Genomic DNA, 25,913 nt, shown 5'->3' with positions numbered 1-25,913 from the left:
CAAGAAGATACTTTGAAGTACAGCAAAATTTGCCCAGAGCATATACCGTGCCTTCAGAGATCTGCTGGTGGCGGTAGAACCTGTATAAAACTTCTAAATACGTTATGTGCGTGCAGGTATGTATGTAAATAGATTCAACTTTTCACTAGGAGGGTACCTCATCAAAAACATTTGGAAGCCATGGGTCTACAGGATTCTGTGACATTTTCTAACCTAAATATCAGAGCACTTGCAGGGCCTCCCTGATTGGGAAATGTACAGGGTTAAGAAGAGAAGAGAGAAACGAGAAAACAAAATAACTAAGTTTATTTGTCCTCCTCCGCGGAACATTTTCCCTGAAAGCCTCCCTGACACCGGGCCCAGCTCCCACGCTGAACGGAGAGGAGTCTCCCCGCCCTTTTCTCCCCCAAATAACCCAAAGCTTTTCACACAGAAGCCTGAACCAGGTCAGAGCGCCAGACCTCGGCATGCCTTCCACGCGTACCAATTTGAAAATGTCCAAGCTGCCACAGGAGAGGCTGCCGGGGGTGGCCTTCAGTTCTGAGACGAAAGCCCACTGCCTGCCCACGGCTGCGGTCAGCGGGAGGACGCTGGTCCTTTCAGAAGGAAGGGCTTCGCTGCCTCCAGGATGTCCAGTTTGGGGTCCAGGGAGCGGCCAAGCCCCTCCAACACCATGATGGCGAACACAATGGAGGCGAAGTTGCTCTCTAGCTTTACCTGAAACAGAAAAACTGGTTCTTGCCAAAGCCCGCTGACGGAGAGGATCCTGGATAACCACTCCATGCCTGTGATTTCTACTACCTACCTACCACTCCTCTCCCGACCCCATCATCTTCCCCACCATCATCTACTCCCCCAACCTCCCCTCTACTAGAAATATTGACGGAAAATCTGGGGGATGAAGCACGTACTTCTCTAGGGGTGTGTGTGGATGAATGACTTAAAAATGATAAAATGACTATTTCACAGCTGCACGAGGGTCATCCTTCAAGAGCCGCAACGGCCTTTGTGAGACGGCGCAAGTGGCTTTGCTCAAACAGCATGGCTGCCTCCCCTTTGGAGCCCGGGGAATAGTAGCAGCGATTTAAGTGAATTACTCAACTGGTCCGCAAACGTACTGTTCTCCACATGCTAGAGAAAGGAAGCTCAGGTGCAGGGTGGTTAAGTGATTTATTCCAGGCCGTTGCGTGAGGTAGAGGAGAGCCAGAATTTAAACCTGGAAGAGCAAGAATCTGCTTTTTGAGAGCACAGAAGGTCAGAAAATGGAAGGCTGACTCAGGGGGAAACAATCTCTGTTAAAAGTGAAACGTTATTGGGGCGCCCGGGGGGCTCAGTGGGTTAATCGTCCGACTCTTGATTTCGTCTCAGGTCATGATCTCACGGTTCGGGAGTTCGAGCCTGTCGGGCTCTGCGCTGACAGTGTGGATTCTCTCCCTCTCCCTCTGCCCCTCCCCCGCTGGCACACATGCTCACTCTCTCTCTCAAAATAAATAAAACTTAAAAAAAAAAAAAAAAAAAAGGTAAAGGGCATTTGTCTCAGTTAAGACCTGAGAAGTTGTCTGGGGGTCAGGTCGTGCTTCAACACCACCAGAAATGCTTTCACTCTTAAGCTGAGGGGTGAGTTTTTGTTTGTTGTATTCTTTCTTCCACTGTTTCTGACAAATGTATATGTTTTTTAACATTTATTTTTGAGAGAAAGAGAGAGAGAGAGACAGACAGAGACAGAGCACAAGCAGGGGAAGGCCAGAGTGGGAAACAGAAACCGAAGCAGGCTCCAGGCTCCGAGCTGTCAGCAAAGAGCCCGACGCAGGGCTCGAACTCAGGAGCTGTGAGATCATGACCTGAGCCGAAGTCAGAGCTTAACCGACCGAGCCACCCAGGCTCCCCTCTGGCAAAAATTTTATTAAAAAGTTAAGTGTCACTTGAATAGACATTCTCCAGAGAAGATGTATAAATGGCCAACAAGCATATGAATAGATGCTGAACGTCACTAATCACTAGAGAAACGCAATCAGAACCACAAGGAGATACCACCTCACGCCCGATAGGATGGGCACTAGCAAAAAGCCAGACTGGATCCTTTGTATATTGGTGGCGGACAGGTAAAATCATGCATGGAAAAGCGGTACAGAGCTTCCTCAAAAACTAAAAAAAAATGCCATATGATATAGCAGTCCCACTTCTGGGTAAATATACAAAGAACTCGAAGCAGGACCTCAAAGAAATATTTGCACATCCATGTTCACTACAGAATTATTCATAACAGCCAAGAGGGGGAAGTAGCCCAAATATCCGTGGCTGGATGAACAAATAAAGAAAATACGGTGTAGACATACAGTGGAATATTATTCAGTCTTAACAGAAGGAGGAAACCCTTCTGTTAGCACCCTGTCACGTGCTACAATATGGAGGAACCTCGAGGGCATGATGTTGAGTGAAAAAAGCCAGTCACAAAAGGACAAATAGGGCATGATTCCATTTATACGGGATATCTAGAGTCATCAAAATCACAGAAACAAAGTAGGACGGTGGTTGCCAGGGGTTGCCAGGAGGAAGAAATTAACTGAGAGATGCTGATCAAAGGATATAGCTTTCATTTCGCAAATTGAGAAAGTTCTAGAGATTTGTTACACAACAATGTGAATATGGTGGACACTACTGAACTATGCATTGAAAATGGTTAGGGTTAGGGTGCCTGGGTGGCTCAGTCGGTTAAATGTCTGACTTCAGCTCAAGTCATGATCTCACGGTTCATGGGTTCGAGCCCCACATCGGGCTCTCTGCTCTCAGCACAGAGCCTGCTTCCCCCTCTCTCTCTCTGCCCCTCTCCCGCTCGAGCACACATGTGTGCGCTCTCTCTCTCTCTCAGAAGTAAATAAACATTAAAAAAAAACTTTAAAAAATGGTTAGGATAAATGTCTACATATAGTTTACCTATAAACGTTTTTAAGTTTGTTAAAAAATTAAATGCCTGGTGAAATGTCCAGAATGCGGTACTTGTACTAGGTACTCTGTCGGCTCTCCCATCCTGGGAACAGCAACGATAACAGCAAACACTTCAAGAGCTTTTAACCACTGTGTCCCACACTGTGTGTAAGGAAGGCTGTCTGCGGAGTTAGAGCACGGGGGACAGGAGGACAAAGCAGGAAGAGTCCGGGCTCTGCGGTCAGACGGCCGGCACCCGGGTCCTGGCACTACCACAGGCGCCGCGTGGCCGTGGGTTCGTGGCTGGGCCTCTTGGCACAGGTGCCTGCCTTGAGGATGTTGAGGGCTTTAAATGGGACAGTGACAACATGATATAGGGCACACACAGGGAGCCCCTGTACACTACTGTGGTTACTCACGGCGGCCCTGGGGGCTGGGAGGCGCTCATTCAGGTCAGAGCTGGTGAGCCTGAGTCTTGGCCACCTGCTCTGCATCGTGTGCGAATGAACTCCCAGGAGCGGATGTTCAGTCCTGTTTCCCTCCAACCCAACTCCCTGGCGATGACTAAAGCTTCCCCCAACCCCGAGGCGTATGGAAGCCTCCTGCAAAACAGAACGTGTCAGAAGTTGTGGAAAGCATAAAGTTTTTTACCAAAACCCCACCAACAAAGCCAACGCTAGAGTCAAGAGACAGTTGCAGGGGGGCAGGGGGGAGGCTGTGCCACGCATAGTTGGTGGGACGTGGGGAGTCACTTGGTCCTTCCGTTCCCCGTCTCTTCATTCAGATAACACGATAGAGATCAGACCTGCCTGCGGGCATTGTCCTGAGATTTAACGAGAAGCTGGATGCGCAACGGACCCCAGGCGGTAGGCGTCCTACGCGAGCCAGCGGCACCTGTTATCTCATGAATCCACAGGGTACTTGGAGGCCCCTGGTCCGTGAGTCTCTTTTGTCCCAAGCATGCCGCTACTGCAGAGTAGTCATGGAGCAGCACAGAGAGCACAGGACTGAGAGACCTGGTTATGTGTCAAGTCCCGGCTCCACCACTGAGGCCCGAGAAAGAGAGCAGACCGGCCTCCCCCGCCAGACAACTTTAGGACTCTCAGCTCTGTGCTATGATCCCTGCCAAAGAGCTGCCTCCTCCACGTGGTGTTTTATTACCAGACTGCAGAGCCTCACGGGAAATGATGGGAAAGGCCATCTTCAGAGGAGAATCCTCCCTTCCCCACCCTCAACACCTTGGCTGGCGGCTTCACTCTGAAGAGTGGCCCGAGACCACACTCCATCACGAGCAGAGAGAGCCGAGGCAAAGGCCAAGGTGAAGAACCATGAGGCCACTTCCCCCTAAGGGACTGGGGCAGGAGGCGAAGGCCAGGACAGCCCCACCGGGGCGTCTGAACCCACCAGGACAAGAGGCACCTCCTCTTGGGCCACCCTTGGCCCCGGGACGTTATGCCACACGGGAAAGAGGTAAGTATGACTTACGTTAATACTAAGCATCACTCGTGAGAACTGAGGACGGAAAAGGCATGAAAAGCCCGAGTGAGGCGGTTCTGGCATTTGTGAAGACAACCGGGTATTTGTCTCTCCAGCTGGGTATCGCGGGTACTTGGGCCGCTCGACCGAGGGGTACTCAGAGTCACCGTGAGAGGGAAACGGCCCGCCACGCCCGTGTCAGCGAACACGAACGGCACTCGCCACACGAACGTCCGCCAGGACGAGATCGCACGGAGGGGAAGCACCTCCCTCCACCCTGTGGCCACCCTCCGGCTTCCCCAGACGCCTGCCCTCCAGCCTGAGCAGCGCGGAGGCTCAGCTGCGCCTCGGGCCTCACCTTGTGAGTCATCAGTAACTTAAAGACATTCGACAGAAGGCTGGAAACTTGAAGCTGGAAAACAGAATACGACGGACTGCAGAGTCCCCACAACCACTTCTGTACCTTCCAGGTCCCTGTCCCACCCCGTCCTACCACCCACCCCCGCCCACGCCCACAGCCACAGCCACAGCCACACACGCACACCCACCCAAACACACACACAGCCGCAACCACACAACCACTAACATACAACCACATACACATACACAACCACCCCCACACCACCCCCCCACACACACAACCACACACACACAGCCACACACGCACACCCACCCAAACACACACACAGCCGCAACCACACAACCACTAACATACAACCACATACACATACACAACCACCCCCACACCACCCCCCCACACACACAACCACACACACACAGCCACACACGCACACCCACCCAAACACACACACAGCCGCAACCACACAACCACTAACATACAACCACATACACAACCACCCCCACACCACCCCCACACACACACAACCACACACACACAGCCACACACGCACACCCACCCAAACACACACACAGCCGCAACCACACAACCACTAACATACAACCACATACACATACACAACCACCCCACACCACCCCCCCACACACACAACCACACACACACAGCCACACACGCACACCCACTCAAACACACACACACACACAGCCACACACGCACAGCCCACACACACCCATGCACACCCACCCAAACACACACACAGCCACAACCACACAACCACCAACATACAACCACATACACATACACAACCACCCCACACCACCCCCACACACACACAACCACACACACCCACACACACGGCCACACACGCACACACACACAGCCACAACCACCAACATACAACCACATACACAACCACCCCCACACCCACACCCACCCACACCCACCCACATCCACAACCACACACACACACAGCCACAACCACCGACACACAACCACATACACACACACTACACACCCACACACACACCCACACAACTATACACACACCATAACCACACACACAAACTACACACACACCCACAACCACACACACACACACCCCACCCCACCGACCCGCCCCCCGCAAACACACACACCAGCCGTCGGGAAAGGGGCTCTCGGACAACTTCCAGAAAGGACCGCATACATACAAGCCCAGCTCCCATCACACAACTGAGTTCCAAGCCCCCTGCCGCAGTCCAGCCTGGGGGCCCGTGGACCCCATCCCTCTCAGCGCACAGAAATCTTAGGTGAATACACCACATGGCCAGTGCCAGTGTGCCAGCTCCTCACTAGAGGGGGCCACTCCTTGCTCTGACTGGCTCCTGCTGGTGTAGGCTATGAACTTGGCAAGAAAACGGGTTAGAACTGCGTATAAAACACCGAGTGGGCTTTGGTTCGGCTGTAAATAAAGGACACGAAGGTCAGGCATGTCCTTTGGCTGCTCCGGGGCCTTCGTCCTCCTTCCCTCCACACTCAGCTGGGCTCCAGACACAGGCGAAGCTGCAGAAGGGCCACAGCCTGGATGGGGGATGGGTGGGAGAGTGGCACTATGAATGTCCCTGCCCCAGCAGCCACCAGGAGAACCTGGTCGAGGAGTCACTCTCGAGAGCCGGGCCTCCAGTGGGTCGCCTCGCACCCGGAAGACGTGGGCAGAGGAAACGTGCGCTCTCTATCTGCCTTAACGCTCAACCCCACTCAAGACTCCTCCCTGTGAACAGGTCTCCCTTCAACCTCTGCTCCATCCAAGGGCGAGGGCAGTAAACACCCCGAGGCCTCTGCCCCTCAAGTGGCCTGCTCACTTTTTCCAGGGTGATGGTGTTCTTCCTGGCCTGAGTCACCAGGGCGGCCATCTCGGCCTTGAACCGCTCCACGTCCCTGCACTCACTGGCCCGGGCGTGATGCAGGATGAGCTCAGCCACCCTCTGGCCCTGCAAGACATGAAAGAAAGGAAACTTGGTAGACTCAAGAGGCCATAAAACGGGACGCTCTGCCCAAACTTCTTTATATTCTAGTTGCTTCCACCTCAGTTTTCTACCATCCTGAACTTTTCTAATTCTACCCACTCCAAAATACCTGGTGACCAAACAAAGACTTTCAAAGCCTCTGTCGGTCGCTGGGAGCCCATAGGCTCCAGTGCACTCAGGGCAAGGGGCTGTGTTCGCCTCCTTCACCTTCAACAGCCACACAGGGGACGGGGCAAGACCAGTGCCCTGCTGCCCGCGCTCCACGAGGCACTGCCGACCAACCAGCCCATCCCCCAGAGTCACCAGGACCTACTGCTGGACCGGACCAGCCACACTCTCCTCGTGGGCTCTCTCCCTGCCCGAGGAGAATTCCCTCCTCACACCCGACCTGACCTCCGCGCTCCAGCCTTCCGCCTCCTCTGCCCAGGGCGCCCTCTGCCCAGAGAGCCTCCCGGTCTCCCCGAACACCCGAGTGGTCACTACAATGCCTTTCACCTCCCACAGAGCCACCCCAGGAGCCAGGCTCTGTCTCCCCAACCTGCGCAGGGGAACGTCCCCCCACCCTCCACCTGCCACCGCACCTCAGTGTTTAACCTTGGCCCAGGGGATGCTTTCATACGGTCTCAGGCTCGAGCCTTTGGTTTGTCCCCTCAGAAGCCTCCTAAATAAGCAGAGCCTCCCCTGAATTTTGCCTTTTTGTTTTTTAAACCAGCTCTCTCTTTGGCAGGGTCTTTTTTGCTAGAAAATTCCACATCATTGGCCAGAGGGTTTCTTCATTGTCACTCTTGATGTAGTACCTGAAGTTGACTCTGTGGAGGTTTTGCTGAATCCCTTTCTGTAAATAATCACTCTCAGCAACTGGAGCCCCTCCGAGCCACAGGGTTGGGGGTTAAAGACCACTCCGGATTCCAAGGTTTCTCCCCACACTTGGAGAGTAGGTTCTCTAAGCTGCTGCTTCTCACCAGCCTGCTGTCTTGCAGCAAATGGCACAGGCCAGGCCAGCCGTTATTCAGACGAGAAGCCGGCGTTCCCAGTGCCCACCCACATGCCTGCTGAGGAGGGAAGAGAAACTACCAGTACGAAACAGCATTCGCGATGCTGTCCCAAACTGTGAGCTGCTTAGAACGGGCGTCACGCGTGGGCATCGGCGCATTCTGACCAAAGACCCCTTGGATAGCTTCATTTCCTCTCCTCTCCTTCCCTCTCCCCGCTCCACTCCGCTCCACCTGCGTCCATCAAGAGCACCCCTGGCCAAGGCAGGCATTAACAAGATTGACAAGGGAAACCCCACGGTTTCCAAGAGCCTAAAAGATCATCTCCGATTCCTGCCGGCCCAGGGGTCTCACCTGGCCCATCGCCACAGCCATGAAAACTGCCCGGAAGTTGCTCAGGTCGGCATCCTGCAGCTCGGCCACGATGCCGGCATCCAGCAGCACCAGGCGCAGCGGGCATGGGGCAGGTGTCATGGCCATCGCCAGCGTATCGCAGACATCCACCTGCTGCAGCCGTGCCTCTTGACTCTTGGAAAGACCGTCGGCGCCCTGGACCAGGATGTTCCCAGGGTGGAGGTCTGCATGGACAAAGTTGTCCACAAATATCTGGAAGGAGATCAGTGCTATTCAAGGTTGAGTCACCACCCCATCACCACCAGACCACACGTGAAAAAGCTTCCGGGACAGGGGTGGGGGCTGCCTGGGTGGCTCAACCGGGTAAGTGTCCGACTCTGGGTTTCAGCTCAGGTCATGATCTCAGGGTTCACGGTTTGTTAAGTTCGAGCCCCACATCGATTGAGTACAATGGCAAAGAGGTGTACATTTTATAAAGCCTCGTGGCTTCTGTTCTCACTTCAGAATTTGTACTGCCAAAGGCCAGGTTGACATTTTTAAGAGAAAAGTTATTTTCAAAGTAAAGAACATTAAAAAAGATTAGAAGGGAACATGAAAAATCAAATGCCAAACTGCATTTCAAAGGACTTATTTTTATACTGTAGTTTGAGCAATTGATATTCTAATTACGAATTATCTACTCATTGTTTAAAGGTTCCCCCAAATTCTATGTTCTTAAAATTCGTGGAACCACCTTTTTAGGAAAACATTTCATTAATCAGACATCCCCTCCATTCCCTCCATCCGTCCACACGGTAGAGTCTAACCATGATACCAACAACCCACACTGGCACACAGCATCGGGTGGGCGGGGAGAAGTGGCTTCGAACCTACTAAGCAGGAAAGAAAGCCCCAGGACGATGCCGGACAGGAAGTCAGGTGTGACTTGGTGGGACAGGATCTGCCTCCTATGAAAGCTGATCTCTGTGGTCAGAAACCACCAGCAATCCTTCCAAAGGGGAAGAAGAGCCTCAGAGGCTCTCAGGGACACCCTCCTACCTCCTACTGGCTGCAGACCCAGGCCAGAGGCCCTCCTGGGCCAGGTTCTGGCTGTGAAGGAGGTAAGAGAGGCCGCTGCCCTGGTGAAAATCCTGGAACTAGAGAAGCCAGGGCTGGCACACCCGCAGGATGTGGTTTCCAGAGGCTGGCTGACCCGTGACCCCGGGCTGAACCTCCTGGCACCTTGCTGTCCCCTTGGCCCCCCAGCTTTCACCCCCACCCTTGATTCTGCAAGCTGGAACCCATCACGATCGCCCCAATTCTGCGTGCTATTTCCTGCTGCCTTCCCCCCGGCTGCCCCCACCGCACCCTCCCCTCTGGCCCAAGGTGCCCCTTGGAGCCCTGTTGCTGGGGACAAAGTCCTCTCCCCACTGAACTCCCACTGCACCGACTGAGAGAACACCCAGCTCTCCCCAGCCAATCCGGCTTCTCTGGGAGTAGCTGGTGGTAGGGGGGTCGGGGGGGGGGTGCTGCTGACTTTCCACCAGAGGCCAGAGGTGGAGTCGAGGCCTGCTCTGAGCTCCTCTTCTCACCCCTGCCCTGCTCTGGCCACTGGCCTCGGCCCCCACAGCTCCATGCCAGTCACACAGGTTCTTTGTTCCCACTCTGCCGACACACCTGGTTCCTTCTTACCCGTATTCCACGTGCTGCAGACCTGGGCTCGTATCCTCTCTCTTGCCGACAACATGCCATCCATCCCTCAACCACTCCCTTCTGTGCCAACTGCCAGGGAGAGTCCAGACCCTGGATAACCTCAGTACCCACTTTCTTTACTCCTACACGTGAGCTGCTATCAATCCCAGTTGCTGCTGTTAGTACTAATGACGACAGCGGAAGCTAACACTGCTTAGGGCTCACTGTGTCCTTTTACGGGCATCAGCTCATTTGCATCATCAGGCTGAGCTCTCGGAGGTGACACCTAGACTTCCTCTACATCTCAGCTCAGATGGCATCGCTTTCTGAACGAATCCTGAGGCTAGGATGGGCCCCACCTAAATGACCCTCTTGTGCCTGTGTATCATTGACTCATTTGTGGCCTGTCTTCCCGATGAGTGACAGTCCCATGAACGTTGTGATCATATCTGTTTCGCTCACTACTGTAAAGTCAGCACTCAATTTAGTTTATTGAGCACAGAGAGGGTGCTCCATAAACACTGCTGAATGAATGAAGTACCATTTAACATACGGTATCTTCCGCTGTTTGTCTAAACTTTGGCAACTTGGGCAGAGCCTGGGTCTTGCTCCCCACTCTTCCCACAGCATCCTGCATGGTGACCAAGCACATGCCACCAAGAAAGCGCTTAACAGAAAGATGTAGAATGAAGGGTCGTGGTGGGTGGCTCAGCTCTTCCTAGAGCAGATTTTCAAGATGGCGGCTTGCTGCTTTCCTCATCTTCCCGCCCATGGGAGTCGACCAGTGTCTCCACCATCTTCCCACATGAGATTTGACCACATGCTGGGCTGGGGCACCCTCTCCATGCCCATGAACTCACCATCTTAAGAAGCATGTTGATCCCCAGCCGTGCAATCTTCTTCTTCAAGTCTACAGGAATCCCCGCCTGCTGGTAACTGGACACAGGCACACTTTCCTTGAAGAAAGGTCAAGGAAGAGAGAGCTTTACCCCGAAAAGCCTGCCGAACACCCCACGTGTTCCTCATCCCCACATGACACATGGGCATGCCTTCCCATCCCTACTCTTCTCAAGAGTTTTTCCTTCCTTAGAATCCCTATGAATCTGTCACCCACAAGTTAATTTTAATCTACTTACTTATCCCTTCTAGAACACTTCTCAAAGGAAAACAAGTCCCATTTTACAGAGGAAACCCACAATTCTGCCCCCCCCACAGGTAAGAGATGCTGTAAGATGGTGGGAGAAGACAGGAACAGACCCCAGGAGAACTAGATTCTGATCAAGAGTCAGTCAACAGGGACGTGAATGAGCTCTATGGCCTTGGGCAGGGAAATGGAAAGGTCGATGAAAGGGCAGAGACAAGAAAGGGCTAGTAAAGAAACAGTTCACACAGGTTAGTTATTTAATTGTCAAAGCAGCCCGCTAAGACAGATCTTGTTATTCCTCGGGAGCAAATAAAAGAACTAAAGCCCAGAGAGTTTAAATAACTTACTCAAGATCACACAGCTAGTAACACTGGGTCATTCGTGTCACTTCCCTGGATCTCACCATTACTATAGGCTGAACCAGGCAACAGCTAAGGGCAATGATGTGACACAAACATTTGCCGAACACTTTCTCTGTGTAAACTCTGCTGAAGGCATTTTGTATTCAATGTGTCACTGTGTCCTAGAACAACCCTATGAGGCAGGGGCAGGTACCTGCTGTTATACACCAAGAAACTGAAGTCACCGGCAAATAAAATGGAAAGCAGTTTTTCCGACAGAACGGAAGAAGGTATTTGCAAACGACATATCAGATAAAGGGTTAGTATCCAAAATCTATAAAGAACTTATCAAACTCAACACCCAAAAAACAAATAATCCAGTGAAGAAATGGGCAAAAGACATGAATAGACACTTCTCCCAAGAAGACATCCAGATGGCCAACCGACACGTGAAAAAATGCTCAACATCACTCATCGTCAGGGACATACAAATCAAAACCACAATGAGATACCACCTCACACCAGTCAGAATGGCTAAAATTAAACTCAGGCAACAACAGATGTTGGTGAGGATGCAGAGAAAGAGGATCTCTCTGGCACTGCTGGTGGGAATGCAAACTGGTGCAGCCCCTCTGGAAAATAGTATGGAGGTTCCTCAAAAAATTAAAAATAGAACTACCCTATGACCCAGCAACTGCACTACTAGGTATTTATCCAAGGGATACAGGTATGCCGTTTCGAAGGGACACACGCACCCCAATGTTTATAGCAGCACTATCAACAATAGCCAAAGTATGGAAAGAACCCAAATGTCCATCAATGGATGAATGGATAAAGAAGATGTGGTGTATGTATGTATGTATGTATGTATGTACATACAATGGAGTATTACTTGGCAATCAAAAAGAATGAAATCTTGCCATTTGCAACTACGTGGATGAAACTAGAGGGTATTATATACTAAGCAAAATTAGTCAGAGAAAGACAAAAATTATACAATTTCACTCATATGAGGACTTTAAGAGACAAAACAGATGAACATAAGGGAAGGGAAGCAAAAATAGTATAAAAACAGGGAGGGGGACAAAACATGAGACTCTTAAATATGGAGAACAAACAGAGGGTTTACTAGAGGGGTCTGTAGGAGGGGGCAATGGGCTAAGTGGGCAAGGGGCGTTAAGGAATCTACTCCTGAAATCATTGTTGCACTATATGCTAATTTGGATGTAAATTTTAAAAATAAATTAAATTTGAAAAAATAAAATAAAATAATAAAGTAAAATAAAATCTCTGTCAATTTGACATATGAAGAAAAAAAAAAAAAAAGAAAGCAGATTTTCAAGTTCAGAAAGTCTGAAGCCACGCCCAGGCTCCCAGCCACCCCGCTACACGACCTCCCTGCCTCACGCCACAGCTGAGCTGCCCTCAGTTTCTCTTGGCTTTTGCCTTTTCAGGCTGAACAGCGGAGATGGCCCAGCTGTGAGTGGAAGGCACGGCCTGGGAAGCGCTCACTCTTACTTCATAAGTTTCCACCAAGACGTCCCTGGTGACAAAGGGACGCAGAGGGGTGGGGAATTTGACGGAATTCACATTCAGGAAGTTGCACTGGAAGTGTTCTAGGTTCCGAGCTTCGTAACGCAGGTCGATCTAGAGGGAAGTGGAGAGAAAAGATGAGGGGTAACCTGGGCCCAGGGAGAGCAGTATCTGGATGGCCAGCAAGCTAGTGAGTCACCACGTGCAGCGGCCTTCTGCGCCTGCCTTCTTGCAGAACTCCTCAGGAGACAAGGGAGGGCGGTTTTGGCTGCGGGAACTCCTGGAAGCCACAGCTGCAGACCCCCTCGCCGCACTTGGACTCCACTGCCTCCCCGCTATTCCCTCTCTGCCCACCCCGCGTGACTCCAGGCCACGGAGCCCTTGCCCACGTCCCAGGGTTTTCTCTCCCTTGCTCTCCGGTGGCCCTCTGGCCTCCACCAGCCCTAGACCTGTCCCTCTCTTTTTTTTTTTTTTTTTTTAATTTTTTTTTTCAACGTTTTTTTATTTATTTTTGGGACAGAGAGAGACAGAGCACGAACGGGGGAGGGGCAGAGAGAGAGGGAGACACAGCGTCGGAAACAGGCTCCAGGCTCCGAGCCATCAGCCCAGAGCCTGACGCGGGGCTCGAACTCACGGAGCGCGAGATCGTGACCTGGCTGAAGTCGGACGCTTAACCGACTGCGCCACCCAGGCGCCCCTACCTGTCCCCCTCTTAAGGTCCACCTCCATCAGGGGCCGGCGCTGCCCTCTGCCCACTGCGCTGACCCAGCTCCCTCCGCTCGGCAAGCCGTTCCCTTGCCACTCAAGGGACCGCTCCCATCTCTCCAGGCACCTGCTACCGGTGCCCTTGATGACCCTGTTCCTCCTGAACAGTTCTCTTGGCACCCACCCTTCCCTCCCCCGGTCTTCCCCCTGCCTCCAACCGCTCCGTCTAGGTCTGGTCTCCTGGCCACTCCTCCCCTGTGTGCCCCCACGCGGTCTCAGCTGCTGACCTCCGCCAGCCTCCACTCTCCCTCTCCATCCCCTCACGTCCTCAGCCAGCACCTCCTCACGACAGAACCGTGGTCTCCCGACCAGACCCCGCTACCAACTCCACACTTCTTTTCCTAGAAGCCCACACTCCGTGTCTTGAATGGAGTCCACCCTTGAACACCCTTGAACTCCACGTCTCAACGGAATTTACTCCCCCCGCCCCCCATGCAGCCAGTCACCTGGGAGTCACTGCAGATTACCCCTCTCTTGTCCTCCACACTATTTGTGACTCCAGGCCACCAAGGCTGCAGCCACACCTCTCTCGGATCCACTCCCCCGTTTCCCCCTCACTACAGCTCCCAGGGTGACTCCCAGCCAAAAGAGGCACTGGGCTCCTTGACCCCCATCTTCCCTCTCTCTAATCCATCTACTGGTGCCCCCTACCACCTGTAGGACGAAGTCTAAATTCTTTAGGATGACATCCAAGGTGGCTCACTGTTTGGCCCCCGCTGCTCTCTTCAGCTCCATCTCTCTGTGCCTCCCGCTTCCTCCGCCTCCCAGAACTCTAGCTTCAGCCAGTCTATACGGTGCTGAACATCCTGGCCTGCCTCATGCTCCCCATCCCCTTCGCCTTCCTTAGTCCCTCTGACGGGAATGCTCTTCCCCCATTTGGTCCTAAGACTCAGCTGGAGTCTGGGGAGCCTGACCCTCAGGACAGAATGACCACTTCCCCTCTCGGGCCCCAGCTCCACCCAAGTGAACCTGGAGAGACTCCTACTATAACCGGGATCGTGCTCTTTTTGCAGATATTTATGGGCCAGTCCCCTTCTGCGTACTATATATTCCTTATGGACGAGAAAATCTCACCCATCACCCCATGGTGTCTATCGGACTTCGAGAAGGGGTGGCAGGAATGACAGTGACGCAGAGCTGGTTGCTGGAATAGAAGCTATTTCCTCTATTTTAATTTTCTTTTATCATGGAAACTACGTCGCCGGCAGCATAAAGCAAAGCTTTCTAAACATTCAAAGGCATCGGGACTTAAAACCTTCCATCAGAGGACAGAAATGAAGACTGAGCACCTTGCTTTTGAAAGACGGCCAGTTTCTGCACTCTCCAACAGGGAGCCAGTGCACTTGCCTACTTGAAGCCCTGGCTGCCCCCAAAACATGTTCACCAAGTCCGGCTACTTAAACAAGTATCCCGGGGCGCCTGGGTGGCTCAGTCAGCTAGGCGGCCGACTTCGGCTCAGGTCATGATCTCACGGTCCGTGGGTTCCAGCCCCGCGTCGGGCTCTGTGCTGACAGCTCAGAGCCCGGAGCCTGTTTCGGATTCTGTGTCTCCCTCTCTCTCTCTGACCCTCCCCCATTCATGCTCTGTCTCTCTCTGTCTCAAAAATAAATAAACGTTAAAAAAAAATAAACAAGTATCCCAAGGGTCCTGGACAGGGAGCAGGTCCTTGTCTACTCAAAAACCCTGGAAACGAAACAAAGCAAAGGCACAGTGTGTGACTTCACCAATTCTTCTCAACCTGGAGATCAGCCATCCATTGTGGCACAGATAACACAGATGACACAGATAACACCAGGATCCTGGGACTTTCCTCCCAGGCGCTAAGGAAGATGGTGTTTCCCAGGCACCCTTGCGGTGACATTGGGCCCGTGCGATTAAAGCTCTGACCTGTAGACTAAGAAGGCCACAGTGGCCTCTCTCTCCACTCCACACGGACCCTAGATGACCCAGGTTGAAGACGGCAGCACCAAACTTGGGAGGAAATTGGGTCCCTGGATAACCATGAAGTAGAGTCCCCTCTCCCTCCTTCGGCTCATCTGCATGGCACTTTGATACAAGAAATAACCTCGCTGCACTTGGCCTCTGAGATTGGGGTATTCTTTGTTATGTCAGTTAGCAGTACCTACCCCGACTGCTACACCACACGAGCCACGACATTCTAGGAAATCACGCATTCGTTCAGCATTTACGAAACAGCCAACGGCAAGAACTAGGTTAGATGCTATTTACAACCGAGGGAAGGAGGCTTCACCTGATGGACCATGAGCTTCTCAAATTCCTCCACAATCTCCGGCAAGCTCAGCCACTTGACTCCTGGCAAAAGCGCGAGGACTCGGCTGCCCGTCTTCATCAGCAGCAGGTCCATCTGTACCTGAGACAGCAAGCCCGGGTGCAACACCTGCCGGGAAGACAGACAGAAGAGGGATCAGGAGGGCACATTCACCCAGACAGGGCTGGGTCCCACCATCAAAGGACAGCCAAGCCCGATGCTCATCAGAGCAAAACCGGATGTGGTCCCGACAGCCGGGATGCTCCTGCCGCCCTCACTCCCATGTGCCTTCGATAAGGAGATGCTCAGGGCAACTCCTCTCTGCTGCACTTGGCTTTGCTGGGAAGAAGACGGGCTTTTCCTTCCAAATACATTAAGGTTAGGTCAGTGGCTCCCAAACATTAGCATGCATAAAAGTCACCTTGGGGTGCCTGGTGACAACAAAGACTGCTGGGCCTCCTTTAAGACCTAGTGAATCACCTACCCTGGGGATGGGACCAGAAATCTGCATTTTACTGAGCGAGCGCACCAGGTAAATGAGTCAGGTAGTCCAAAGCCTGAGCTGGATAAGGATCTAGGGTCACAGAACTCCAGCAAGGATGCAGCACGGTGGGATGGGAAGAGTCTGCTTTCAAATGCCTGTTTATTCTGCAACTCTCGCCCGGTCCGAAACTGGGCACGTACTCAACCTCTCAGCCTCCTGTTCCACTTTTTAAAGTTTTCTGGCTTTTCTTCCGTTTTCTTTTTAGAGAGAGAGAACGCATCCAAGTTGGGGAGACGGGCAGAGGGACAGAGAGAGAATCTCAAGCAGACTCCACGCTCAGCGAGGAGCCTGATGCAGGGCTCGATCCCACAACCCTGGGATCATGGCCTGAGCCAAACTCAAGAGTCGGACACTCAACCTACTGAGCCACCCGGGCGCCCCTGTTCCACTTTTGAAAACATGGAGATAACAGTCCCTACCCCCACTTCAAGTCCTTTCCGGAATAAAATGGGAATATAAATAAATAGAAATTAAAGAAATGCCTACTTCAAAGGCATCAAGAACAGATTAAATCATGCATCTAACATGCAGAACATAACATCTGTTCTTTAAGAACAGATTAAATCATGCAGGCACCCACTCCTTGCCTTCCACAGAGCAGAGGATACTTTGGTCCAGTGTTCCCCAAACATGCCTACTCAGAATCACTTGCAGCCTTTATAAAAAGACAGGCCTCAGCTTCCTCTCTTGGAAAGTGTGATTCAGTAGGTGTGAACTGAGGAACGCTTGGGACGGTTTTTTCCAAGGAGGTGTAAGAGAGCATCAGGGGTACCTGCTACCTGGGTCGGCCAGATCCCCGGGGTCATGCTGAAAGGGAACGGAAAAGTGTGGAGACTAAAAAATGATGGAGCCCAGGCAGGGGTGACTAGAAAGGAAGAGGGGCGCCTGGGTGGCTCAGTCGGTTGAGCATCTGACTTCGGCTCAGGTCATGATCCTGCGCTCCGTGGGTTCGAGACCCGTGTTGGGCTCTGTGCTGATGGCTCAGAGCCTGGAGCCTGCTTCAGATTCCGTGTCTCCCGCTCTCTCTGCCCCTCCCCCATTCTGTCTCTCTGTCTCCCAAAAGTAAATAAACACGTAAAAAAAAATTTTTTTAATAAAAAAAAAAAGAAATGAAGAGCCAAGGGAGCCACTTCTGTAAAAATGAAGACTGCCATCTTGGGCTCACCACATGGTATCTAACCTAGACTGTCTGTGACTTACCCTGACCCCAGAGTAGTGGGTCCATTGGGTGGTTCCTCTAGCCACAGAGGCAGCGGACCCCAAACCCTCTTCGTTTTCCTTTACTGTACTATTCACACAACCACTCTCTAGAACCAAGAAATAACAGCTTGCAAAGCATAGGCAGTCAGATCAAGGTCAAGCTAACAGAAATCAGTGGAAGGTAATGTGGGGTGATTTGCAAATGGGGGTTTCTGATCGGGGACAGCTCTGTGGGGTCAGTGAGATTTTAGAGACAGGAGGGACAGGTGACAACATCAGAGCACTTACTTTCACTGCCACAGGGATGAGGTGATCTGGCTCAGATTGGTGGGCAGGTGCTGAAGACTGAGACAGGACTGCATTTGATCCATCCGGGTCAGCTTTAGGGAGGAGCAGCCTTTCTAGAAATGACTGGTCGGCAAGACTTCCTTGAAACCTCCACCCCTTTCCCAGGGGTCCAAAGAGCTCTCCCAGCCTCCCGACTGCCCCAGCTTCTGAAGAAGGCTGCAGACTGGAGGCCTCAGCAAGTCTCTGGATGCTGACATTCTCCAGGAAGGCGGGATTTGCACGTGCTTTGTACACTTGGGCCACACAGCCTGAACCCACAGGTTCCTTCTTCTCAAAGCAGAGGACCCTTCCCCAGTCTTCCCCAAATGCCTGCCGCAGGAAGTGCTCAGTGTGAGTCCAAGGGTGGGGGGTCACCTGGACATGTAGCTTGGAGAACTGGGCACAGAAAGCCTCCGAGAAGAGATCCCGCCGGGTACTGGCCCACTGGCCCAGTTTGATGTATGTTGGGCCCGAGGTCTCCGTGGCTTTCAGAAGCAGATAGAGCCAGAGGCTGGAGATGCTGGGTGCCAGGTAGGTGAGGGGGTAGAAGAGAAGGAGGGGGAAGAATTTCATCAAGAGAGCCCCGGCCCGGAGCCAGATACGGAGGTGCAGAAGGAGGCATCCTAGCGGCCCCTCTTGGGAGACTCTCTGGGGTGGCCCATTTTCAGCTAGGTCACTCCAGCTGGCTCTTTGCTGGCACACGCTCTCAGGGCCCCCCTCACCAACGTCTCCATAGGCTGAGATAAGTTTGGGTAAAGTGCCAAGCAGAAGCCAACAGAGTCTGGCATTACGAGAGCACCCAGATGATCTTAAAAGGCCGAGTTCCTGTCTGAGCTCAAAACCTCTTAGGTACGACAAGCAGACCCTAACAGAAAAACGCCAGGGGGTCACCATCCTCTCCCAGAGGTCCCCCGCCTAGGTTGCCCGCCCTCGACTTAAAGGGCACCCATCTATGTTCACGCTCTGGGCAAGGCTGACATGAGTCCAGGCCACAGCTGAGTATCCCACTTAAAAGTGGGGCAGCAGCGAGATGCGGCGACGCTCAGAGCCCGCGTACAGGCTAACTACGCGAGTGCAAGCGGTGCTCAGTCTGGCTCCCGGTCCTGCCCTGCAGGGAGCGCCCCCTAGGCCTCGCAGCCCGGCCCCTCCGTCCCGGCTCCACCCCGAGCTCCCTCCCGGTACCTCGCCTAGACCTAAGGTCCGAGGCCGCCTGCGCCTTCGGGGGCTTTCAGAACTGCACCGACTGCGAGGGCCGGAGGGGCCGAGCCAGACGCCAGGCCAGGCCCAGAGCGGGGACGCGACCTGCGGCGAGGTGGCCGCGCAGGCGGAGCCACCCCACTCCAGGTCGCTGGCCGGGCACCCGCGGAGGGCCACAGCGAGGAGGGGCTGGGTGGAGGTGGGGGTGAGGGTCGTGGCGCAGAGCGCGGGTGCTGAGAGCCAGGAGGGAGGGGTGCGGGGGAGGCAGGAAGGTACACCCGGGATTGAGAGCCGGGGCGGTGGGCAGTACGGACCGCCGAAGACCCAGACCCCGGGTACCAGGGTGGGAAGGAGCCTGGGGCCGGGAGGTGGCGGGGGGGGGGGGGGGGCTGGGAGGGGCGGGTGCAGAGACCCAACGTTGAGGGCCTGAGGATCCGGACGCCGACAGCGGGAAGGGTGTGCGGAGGGCCGGCGATCGGGTTGGAGAAAAAGGGGGAGAGGGGCGAGGAGAGCGGGAGTCAGGCGGCCGGGGTCCGGGAGCCCAGAGCGGAAAGGGCGTGCGGGGGACAGGGGATCCCGGGGCCGAGCAACCCGCCGCCGAGAGCCCGGGACCGCGCGCGGAGGGCCGAGGACCCGGCGCAGAGGACGCGCCGCCCGCGTCTTCCGGGAGCGCCCGGCGCGCCCGCTCGGGCACCTCCCCTTAAAGCGGAAGCGGCGCGGACGCGGCGGAGGCTCGTCCCCGCCCTCCGCTCCTGGACTGCGTAAATAGATTTCGCGCAAAACTGGAAGGGCCCCCCCACGCCTTCCCCTTCTGCCCGTTCTCTGGGTCTCCATGGACATCTTTGCAGCCTTCCTTACAGAAATCGTGGAAACGCGCAGTGAACTGAAAGCCCGGTCTGCACACAGGTTGAGTGTTCAGCTAAGCAGAATGTGAGGAGGGTCGGGGAGGAAGGTGATCCTCGGACCAGGAGTACCAGGCTGCGTTAATCTAGGGATGTGTTTGGACATTGGGGAGTGGCCAATGGCATATTCATTTAACTAATGCTTTTTGAGCCCAATACGTAACTCTTAAGCAGAATCTAGTAATATTATCGAGGCTCATAATATGTTCTGTTTTTAATTTTTTCAATGTATTATTATTTATTTTTGAGAGAGAGAGAGACAGTGAATGAGCAGGGGAGGGGCAGAGAGAACGGGAGACAGAATCTGAAGCAGCTTCAGGCTCTGAGCTGTCAGCACAGAGCCCTTTGTGGGCTGGAACTCATGAACTGCGAGCTCATGACCTGGGCCAAAATCGGAACCCTAACCCCCTGAGCCACCCAGCCGCCTCGAGGCTCATAGTATGTTCTGAACTAGGTATCACGCTAGGCCCGGGGACGTGGAGACGCACATCCTGACTTTACAAGCTGATCACTTATGAGGGAGATCCCACAGGGGAACACATAATGTACAATTTCCAAGTGTGACACAGCATGAAAGAAAGGAAGAATCAGAAGAACCCAAAGCATGGCGACTACTTTGGACAGGAAGGGAGAGAGGCGTTAGGAGTGGGAGGGTGTTCAGATACATAAAGAATAAAGTCCTTGGGGCGCCTGGGTGGCTCAGTCGTTTGGGCATCCTGCTTCACACAGGTCATGATCTCATGGTTCTTGAGTTCAAGCCTGGTGTCAGGGTCTGTGCTGACAGCTGGGAGCCTGGAGCCTGCTTCTGAATCTGTGACTCCCTCTCTCTGCCTTTAGCCCCCCTCACGCTCTGTCTCTGTCTCTCAATACAAAATATTTTAAAAAATAATAATAAAGTCCTCAAGAGGAAGGAGTTGAGTGTGAGGATGGGGGGGGGTTGCTTTAACCTTGAAAAGCCAAAGGAAGGTCCCATGGTTCTAGACAACAAGGGGCAGAGAAACAGGTGATGGTGGGGGTAGTGGGACGCTAGTGGTGGTGGTGATGGTGGTGGTGAAGGTGCAACGTAAGGAGCTACAGGCACCCAAGCAGGTGAAGTTGAGGGATTCCTGGGGCCCGTGTGAATGTCAATGAGCAGAATGATGTTATCCATATTAAGGTACATGGACAGCAAAATCAGTTATATCAAATATGAACCGTAAGTCAGAACCTGTAAGGGGCAGCCTTTGAAAATCGCAGATGTTGCTGCAGTCAAGCTGCTTCTCACATGGGTCATTTTATGCAATCTGTTTCAGGATGTGTAACAGCAGGAGTGTATTTGGAATGATTAATGAATTAAGAGACTAAATATACAAACAGGGGTGCCTGGGTGGCTCAGTCGGTTAAGCATCCAGCTCTTGATTTTGGCTCAGGTCATGACCTCATAGTTTGTGGGTCTGAGCCCCACATCGGGCTCTGTGCTGACAACACCGGCCCTGCTTAGGATTCTCTCTCTCTCAAGCTTAAATAGAGAGAGAGACCAAATATACAAACAGACACTGGCCAGATATATGACGGTGGAACTCTGACCGGTAGCCTCTGCGATAATAGGTCCTGGACAGTCAGGACTCGGCCAATGACTGCCAGCTTCTCTAATTTTCATCCCCAACTTCCATCTCAGGACCAACCACAGGAAGCCAAATGTCTACTCCAAACCGGTCACAGGAGATGCCCAGGCCCCCAGCGTCCCTGTGCCAACCACCTCCAATTAGGGCCCATTTGGTGCCTTTTTTTTCTGTATAACCTGTCCCCACTAGCATTTGAGTCTCCACTTGTATTTGAGTCTCTGCCACATGCAAGTGATGATGGCTGACTTCCTTGCTATAGAAAGCTCTGGATAAACGGCCTCCGTTTGTTCTCACTTGGGTGGTCTCCGTTTTTTTTCCATAGAAATTTTCGTGACAGCTAAGCCCGCTAACTATGCATAGCTTCCAGTTCTTGGAGATGCTCCTGCGTATGCTGTTAACTCTGCCACCACTAGGTGGCACCATTCTCTCGTGACCTGCAACCGAGGCTTCCTCGGGGTTCCCAGACCTGACGGCGCGGGAAGAGAATTGCAAAGGCCCACCTGGCTGTGCTCATCTTTTTACGTGATCCAAATGACTGTGATTTTAGCATTTCCCATGGAACATTGTGACAGAGCAGATGTGATGCAGGGCCAGTGTTGTTCAAAGCCCCAGGACAGGGGATAAAGATGCAGGATTGGCTGGCTTTTAGAGATCTCAGCCTCAGCACATTTGACATTTGGGGCAGGATAATTCTTTGTTGTGTGTGAGGAGGGGTGGGCAAGGGAGAGGGGAAACCGAACGGTGCCTTGTAGGATGCTGGAACCCACTTGATGCTGGAAACCCCCTTTCCCGATTATGACTTTAAAATACGTCTTCATGGGGCGCCTGGGTGGCCTAGTCAGTTGAGCGTCCGACTTCTGCTCAGGTCGTTTTCTCGCGGTTCGTGAGTTCGAGCCCAGTGTCGGGCTCGGTGCCAACAGCTCAGAGCCTGGAGCCTGCTTCGGATTCGGTGTCTCCCTCTCTCTCTGCCCCTCCCCCATTCACACTCTGTGTCTCTGTGTCTCTCTCCTTCAAAATAAATAAACGTTAAAAAAAAATTTTTTTAAATATGTCTTCAAACATCGCCAAATGTTTCCTGGGGAGCGAAGTTGCCCCCAGGTGAGAACCACTGGGCTTAACTCCTTTGGAGGACAGTTCTCTGTTGAGACCCTTTCAGCCACTCCCCCCTCAACACACATCCTCGGTTTCTTCAGAACAGGATATCAGCAAAGGGAAAGCCCTGAGCACGCCTGCTGCAGCACCCCCTTCTTCATCCTGCCTCGAGCAGACCCTAGACCAGCGTGTCTCCGGCGGGGACTTGAGCCACCTCCACTGAAAACACCTGGGGAGCTTGTAAAGCTGCAATCCCCGGGCCCCACCCAGCCCCCCTTCATTGGGACCCCTGCTTCCCCTCCCCTCCCAATACAAGGGCCCTATCAGGCAAATAAAAAGTTGGAGAAGGACTGACTCTATCCTGCCCCCAGGTCCCGCTTGGTACACCTGGCCTGCAGTTAGCGCCTAAGAGAGCTGGACCGTGGCATGAAAATGCTGGCCGTGGGCCACCCATGTACATCTACTCCTCAAGCCTGTAGAGTAGAAAATATCAGAAACAACACTGGAAAAGGACAGTCAGGGACGAGGCTGAAGCAGGCGGGCTCGCGCACCTCTTTCCCCACTTGCCACAAAGATTGTCCCAGACCTTCCTCACGCGGGCCCCCTGGCCGCCTTCCGCTTTCTCCTTTCTTTCTCCTTAGCGGGCTTGTCAGAGGAATTGCCCCTCCTCTGGGTCCCGCTTTCTGGCTTTCTGGGGTTGCTCCGGCACCACCCGGGGCAGGTGCCGCTCTTGTGCCAATGCCGGGTGTCCTGGCAGGTCCCTCCCTCCTCGATGAGGGGCTTGGCCATGCCCACCTTTGAGGCCCCTTTCTGCTCTGCTCTGTGGGGCCCCACCCATGCGCAGCTCTGATGTTCCGGGGCCTTCCACGTCTCTGCTCTCAAACCGGGCCCATGACACCAGTAGCCCCGGCTAGTGGTCCTCCTGGCAGAGCCACTCAGGTCGTCCTGGGTCAGACGGCTGGGTCCTTCCGGGCTCTGGCACTCATTTGCAGTGGCCTTGAGCAAGGCACCTACCTCTTTTTGGTTGTGTCTGCATTGGTAAGAGGCTATTAGAACCTCCCTCCTAGCTGGTCTCTGCAGAACCTTAACATTACCTGGCAACACTCAGCCATACGGGGAAAAGCAGAAAGAATGAGAACCGGTAGCTGCTTTGTGCTTTTTCTGACTGTTTGAGAAGGCGGGAGCTGGGTGGGGCCTGAGGGCCAAGTGGCCTGATCTCCCCAGACACCTGAGACCCGCGAAAGGGAGGTGCCGTGCCCAAGGTCACACTGACATCTGAGGGTAGTCAGATGTCACCTGGCTTGCCTTTGGGCAATATTTTCTATTTTGCTCTAAGTTGATCTGAGAGATAGAGGAAGCAGATCAGATATTAGGGCCTCCCAGGGCACCTGGGTGGCTCAGTCAGTTGAGCGTCCGACTCTTGATTTTGGCTCAGGTCATGGTCTCACAGTTGTGACATCAAGCCCCACATCAAGCTTGGCATGGAGCGTGGATTCTGCTTGGGATTCTCTCTCTCTCTCTCTCTCTCTCTCTCTGTCTCTGTCTCTCTCTCTCTGTGCCCCTCCCCCACTCATTCTTTCCCTCCCTCCCTCTCTCTCTCTAAATAAATAAACCTAAGAGGCACCTGGGTGGCTCAGTCAGCTGAGCATCCTACTTCAGCTCAGGTCATGATCTCACAGTTTGTGAGTTCAAGCCCCACATCGGGCTCACTGCTGTCAGTGTAGATCCCACTTCAAATCCTCTGTCCCTCTCTCTCTCTCTGCCTCTCCCCAGCTCACCCTCTCTCTCTCTCTCTCTCAAAAATAAATTTAAAAAGCATTAAAAAAAAAAAGATATTAGGGCCTCCCAGAAACATGTTCCTTTAAGCGAGGTGTGGCCTCTGAGAGGCAGTGCAGGGATTTGCAATTATTTGGAGGTCTAAAGGCTGAGATCAGGTCCTGGGTGAACGCTAGCCGGGGGGTTGAGCTGGCAGGTTTTGAGGCCGTGGGTGCAGCACCCAACTCATAACGTTGTGTGATGGAAACGTTTGGAGAATTCTTGCCTCCCCATTCAGGTTTGAGGAGATTGTCTAGCTGGCCAGGAAGTAGGTCAAGGAAAACTCTGAGAAGCAAGACGGGAGTCTTGTGTCCTCAGCACAGTCCAGAGCTGGTCCGACTCACCTGGCATGTTCTGGAATCACAATGAACAGGAAGAGCTAGAACTGCTCCTACAAACAAATCTGTGACTTCAGAAAAGAGAATCTAAACCACCACACTCTTGTGTCCCTTCCTTAATGTTCAACTGGGTCTCCCAACAGGAAGAGAATATATGAGTCGAGGGTATTTGGCTTTGCAGGCCTAACATCTGAAACTGCCTGGCGGTGAACGCTGCAGAATGTCCTTGACTTTGTTCTCTGCTTTCTGTCGTAAACACACTAGTTCTTGTAAAGTGATGAATGCCTTAATTCTTTGTGGGGGAAAAAAAATGACCCTCCAAAGCTAAGGGCATAGGAATGTAACAGATGGTTCTTAGGCAAAAATTATGTTATTGTGTTAGTTGCCAATTCAGTGATTCTTTGAGATTTCCAGGGTACCCTGACAAATGTCAGTGGGTCTATGATGACGAACGTCAGTTACTCCACAGCGCCCCCTCATGGGCCCCCACAACTGCCCGTCTTCCCATGCCAGTACCGAAGGCAGCAGGGCACCGGGAGAGAGGAAGAGAGGGGACAAAGCCATCTCCGCGGAAGACGGGCCCTTCACAGCCAGGAGAGGATAAAGGAACCTGAAGCCTTCAGTGTGGGCCCTGCTCACTGCTTCCCCTGGGTGGCTGCACCTCCGACCCTCCTCCCGGATGACATTTGATTGGGACCAAGAACAAACCAAACCTGGATTTGAAGTTTGGGTGGGATGGTTGGCTTGGTTTTGTTTCCCCAGAGGGAGGCACATGAGGGTTGTGGCGGATAGGAAGGAACGTGCGTCCAGCTGTCTGTAGGCAGGGGAGCAGAAGGGGCCAAGGATGGGTTAGCAATGGAATGAGAAGGGAAGAAGGCAGCGGGCCTCCTGTGGAGGAAAAGAGCAGGGGAGCCTTGCTGCTAGTGGGCTCCCGTTAGCCACTGGAGGGCTGTGGAGGAGCTTTGCCAAGGGCATATCAAGGTGAGGCTGTGGATTTTTTCCTGCCCCTAACATAAGTTCCTTCCTCGCTCTACCTCATTCAGATGACATGCGCTTAAAA

The 25,913-nt window shown here is 53.2% G+C and overlaps 1 protein-coding gene across 7 annotated transcripts; it reads right to left on the bottom strand.

Moving 5' to 3' along the window:
- Positions 1-281: 281 nt before the first annotated feature.
- On the bottom strand, positions 282-19,710 carry ADCK2 (aarF domain containing kinase 2). Of its 7 annotated transcripts, XR_006965158.1 has the most exons (10): positions 17,867-19,709; positions 15,817-15,963; positions 12,786-12,914; positions 10,643-10,738; positions 8,112-8,363; positions 6,601-6,729; positions 4,760-4,813; positions 3,345-3,527; positions 1,103-1,216; positions 631-717 (listed from the first exon to the last, which is right to left on the bottom strand). XR_006965158.1 is itself a non-coding variant. In XM_047096128.1 (9 exons), exons 1-9 carry the CDS (start codon positions 18,797-18,799, stop codon positions 577-579), a joined length of 2,064 nt encoding a protein of 687 aa, XP_046952084.1. In that variant the 5' UTR covers positions 18,800-19,708; the 3' UTR covers positions 282-576. The 7 variants fall into 7 exon arrangements, 6 of the variants coding, with proteins under 6 accessions (XP_046952084.1, XP_046952086.1, XP_046952085.1 ...); XM_047096128.1 differs by lacking the exon at positions 1,103-1,216 and having other exon boundaries at positions 282-717; positions 17,867-19,708; XM_047096129.1 differs by having other exon boundaries at positions 628-1,216.
- Positions 19,711-25,913: the final 6,203 nt, after the last annotated feature.

Source organism: Lynx rufus, unplaced genomic scaffold, assembly GCF_022079265.1.
Source record: "Lynx rufus isolate CCGP_SWC_20201006 ecotype Redwood Valley unplaced genomic scaffold, mLynRuf1.p SCAF_4, whole genome shotgun sequence".
NCBI classification, from domain to species: Eukaryota; Metazoa; Chordata; class Mammalia; order Carnivora; family Felidae; genus Lynx; species Lynx rufus.
Note: the sequence above shows the minus strand (reverse complement) of the source record. Positions and strands in the feature narration are given on the sequence as shown.

Coding starts and splice junctions, on each gene's coding strand:
- ADCK2 (XM_047096126.1), bottom strand. CDS start 18,799: ATGGTGACCCCCTGGCGTTTTTCTGTTAGGGTCTGCTTGTCGTACCTA. Junction 12,915..15,816: donor AGAAGCTCATGGTCCATCAG/GTGAAGCCTCCT, acceptor ACTTCCCTCTAG/ATCGACCTGCGTTACGAAGC. Junction 8,364..10,642: donor TCAACATGCTTCTTAAGATG/GTGAGTTCATGG, acceptor ATCTCCTTCCAG/ATATTTGTGGACAACTTTGT.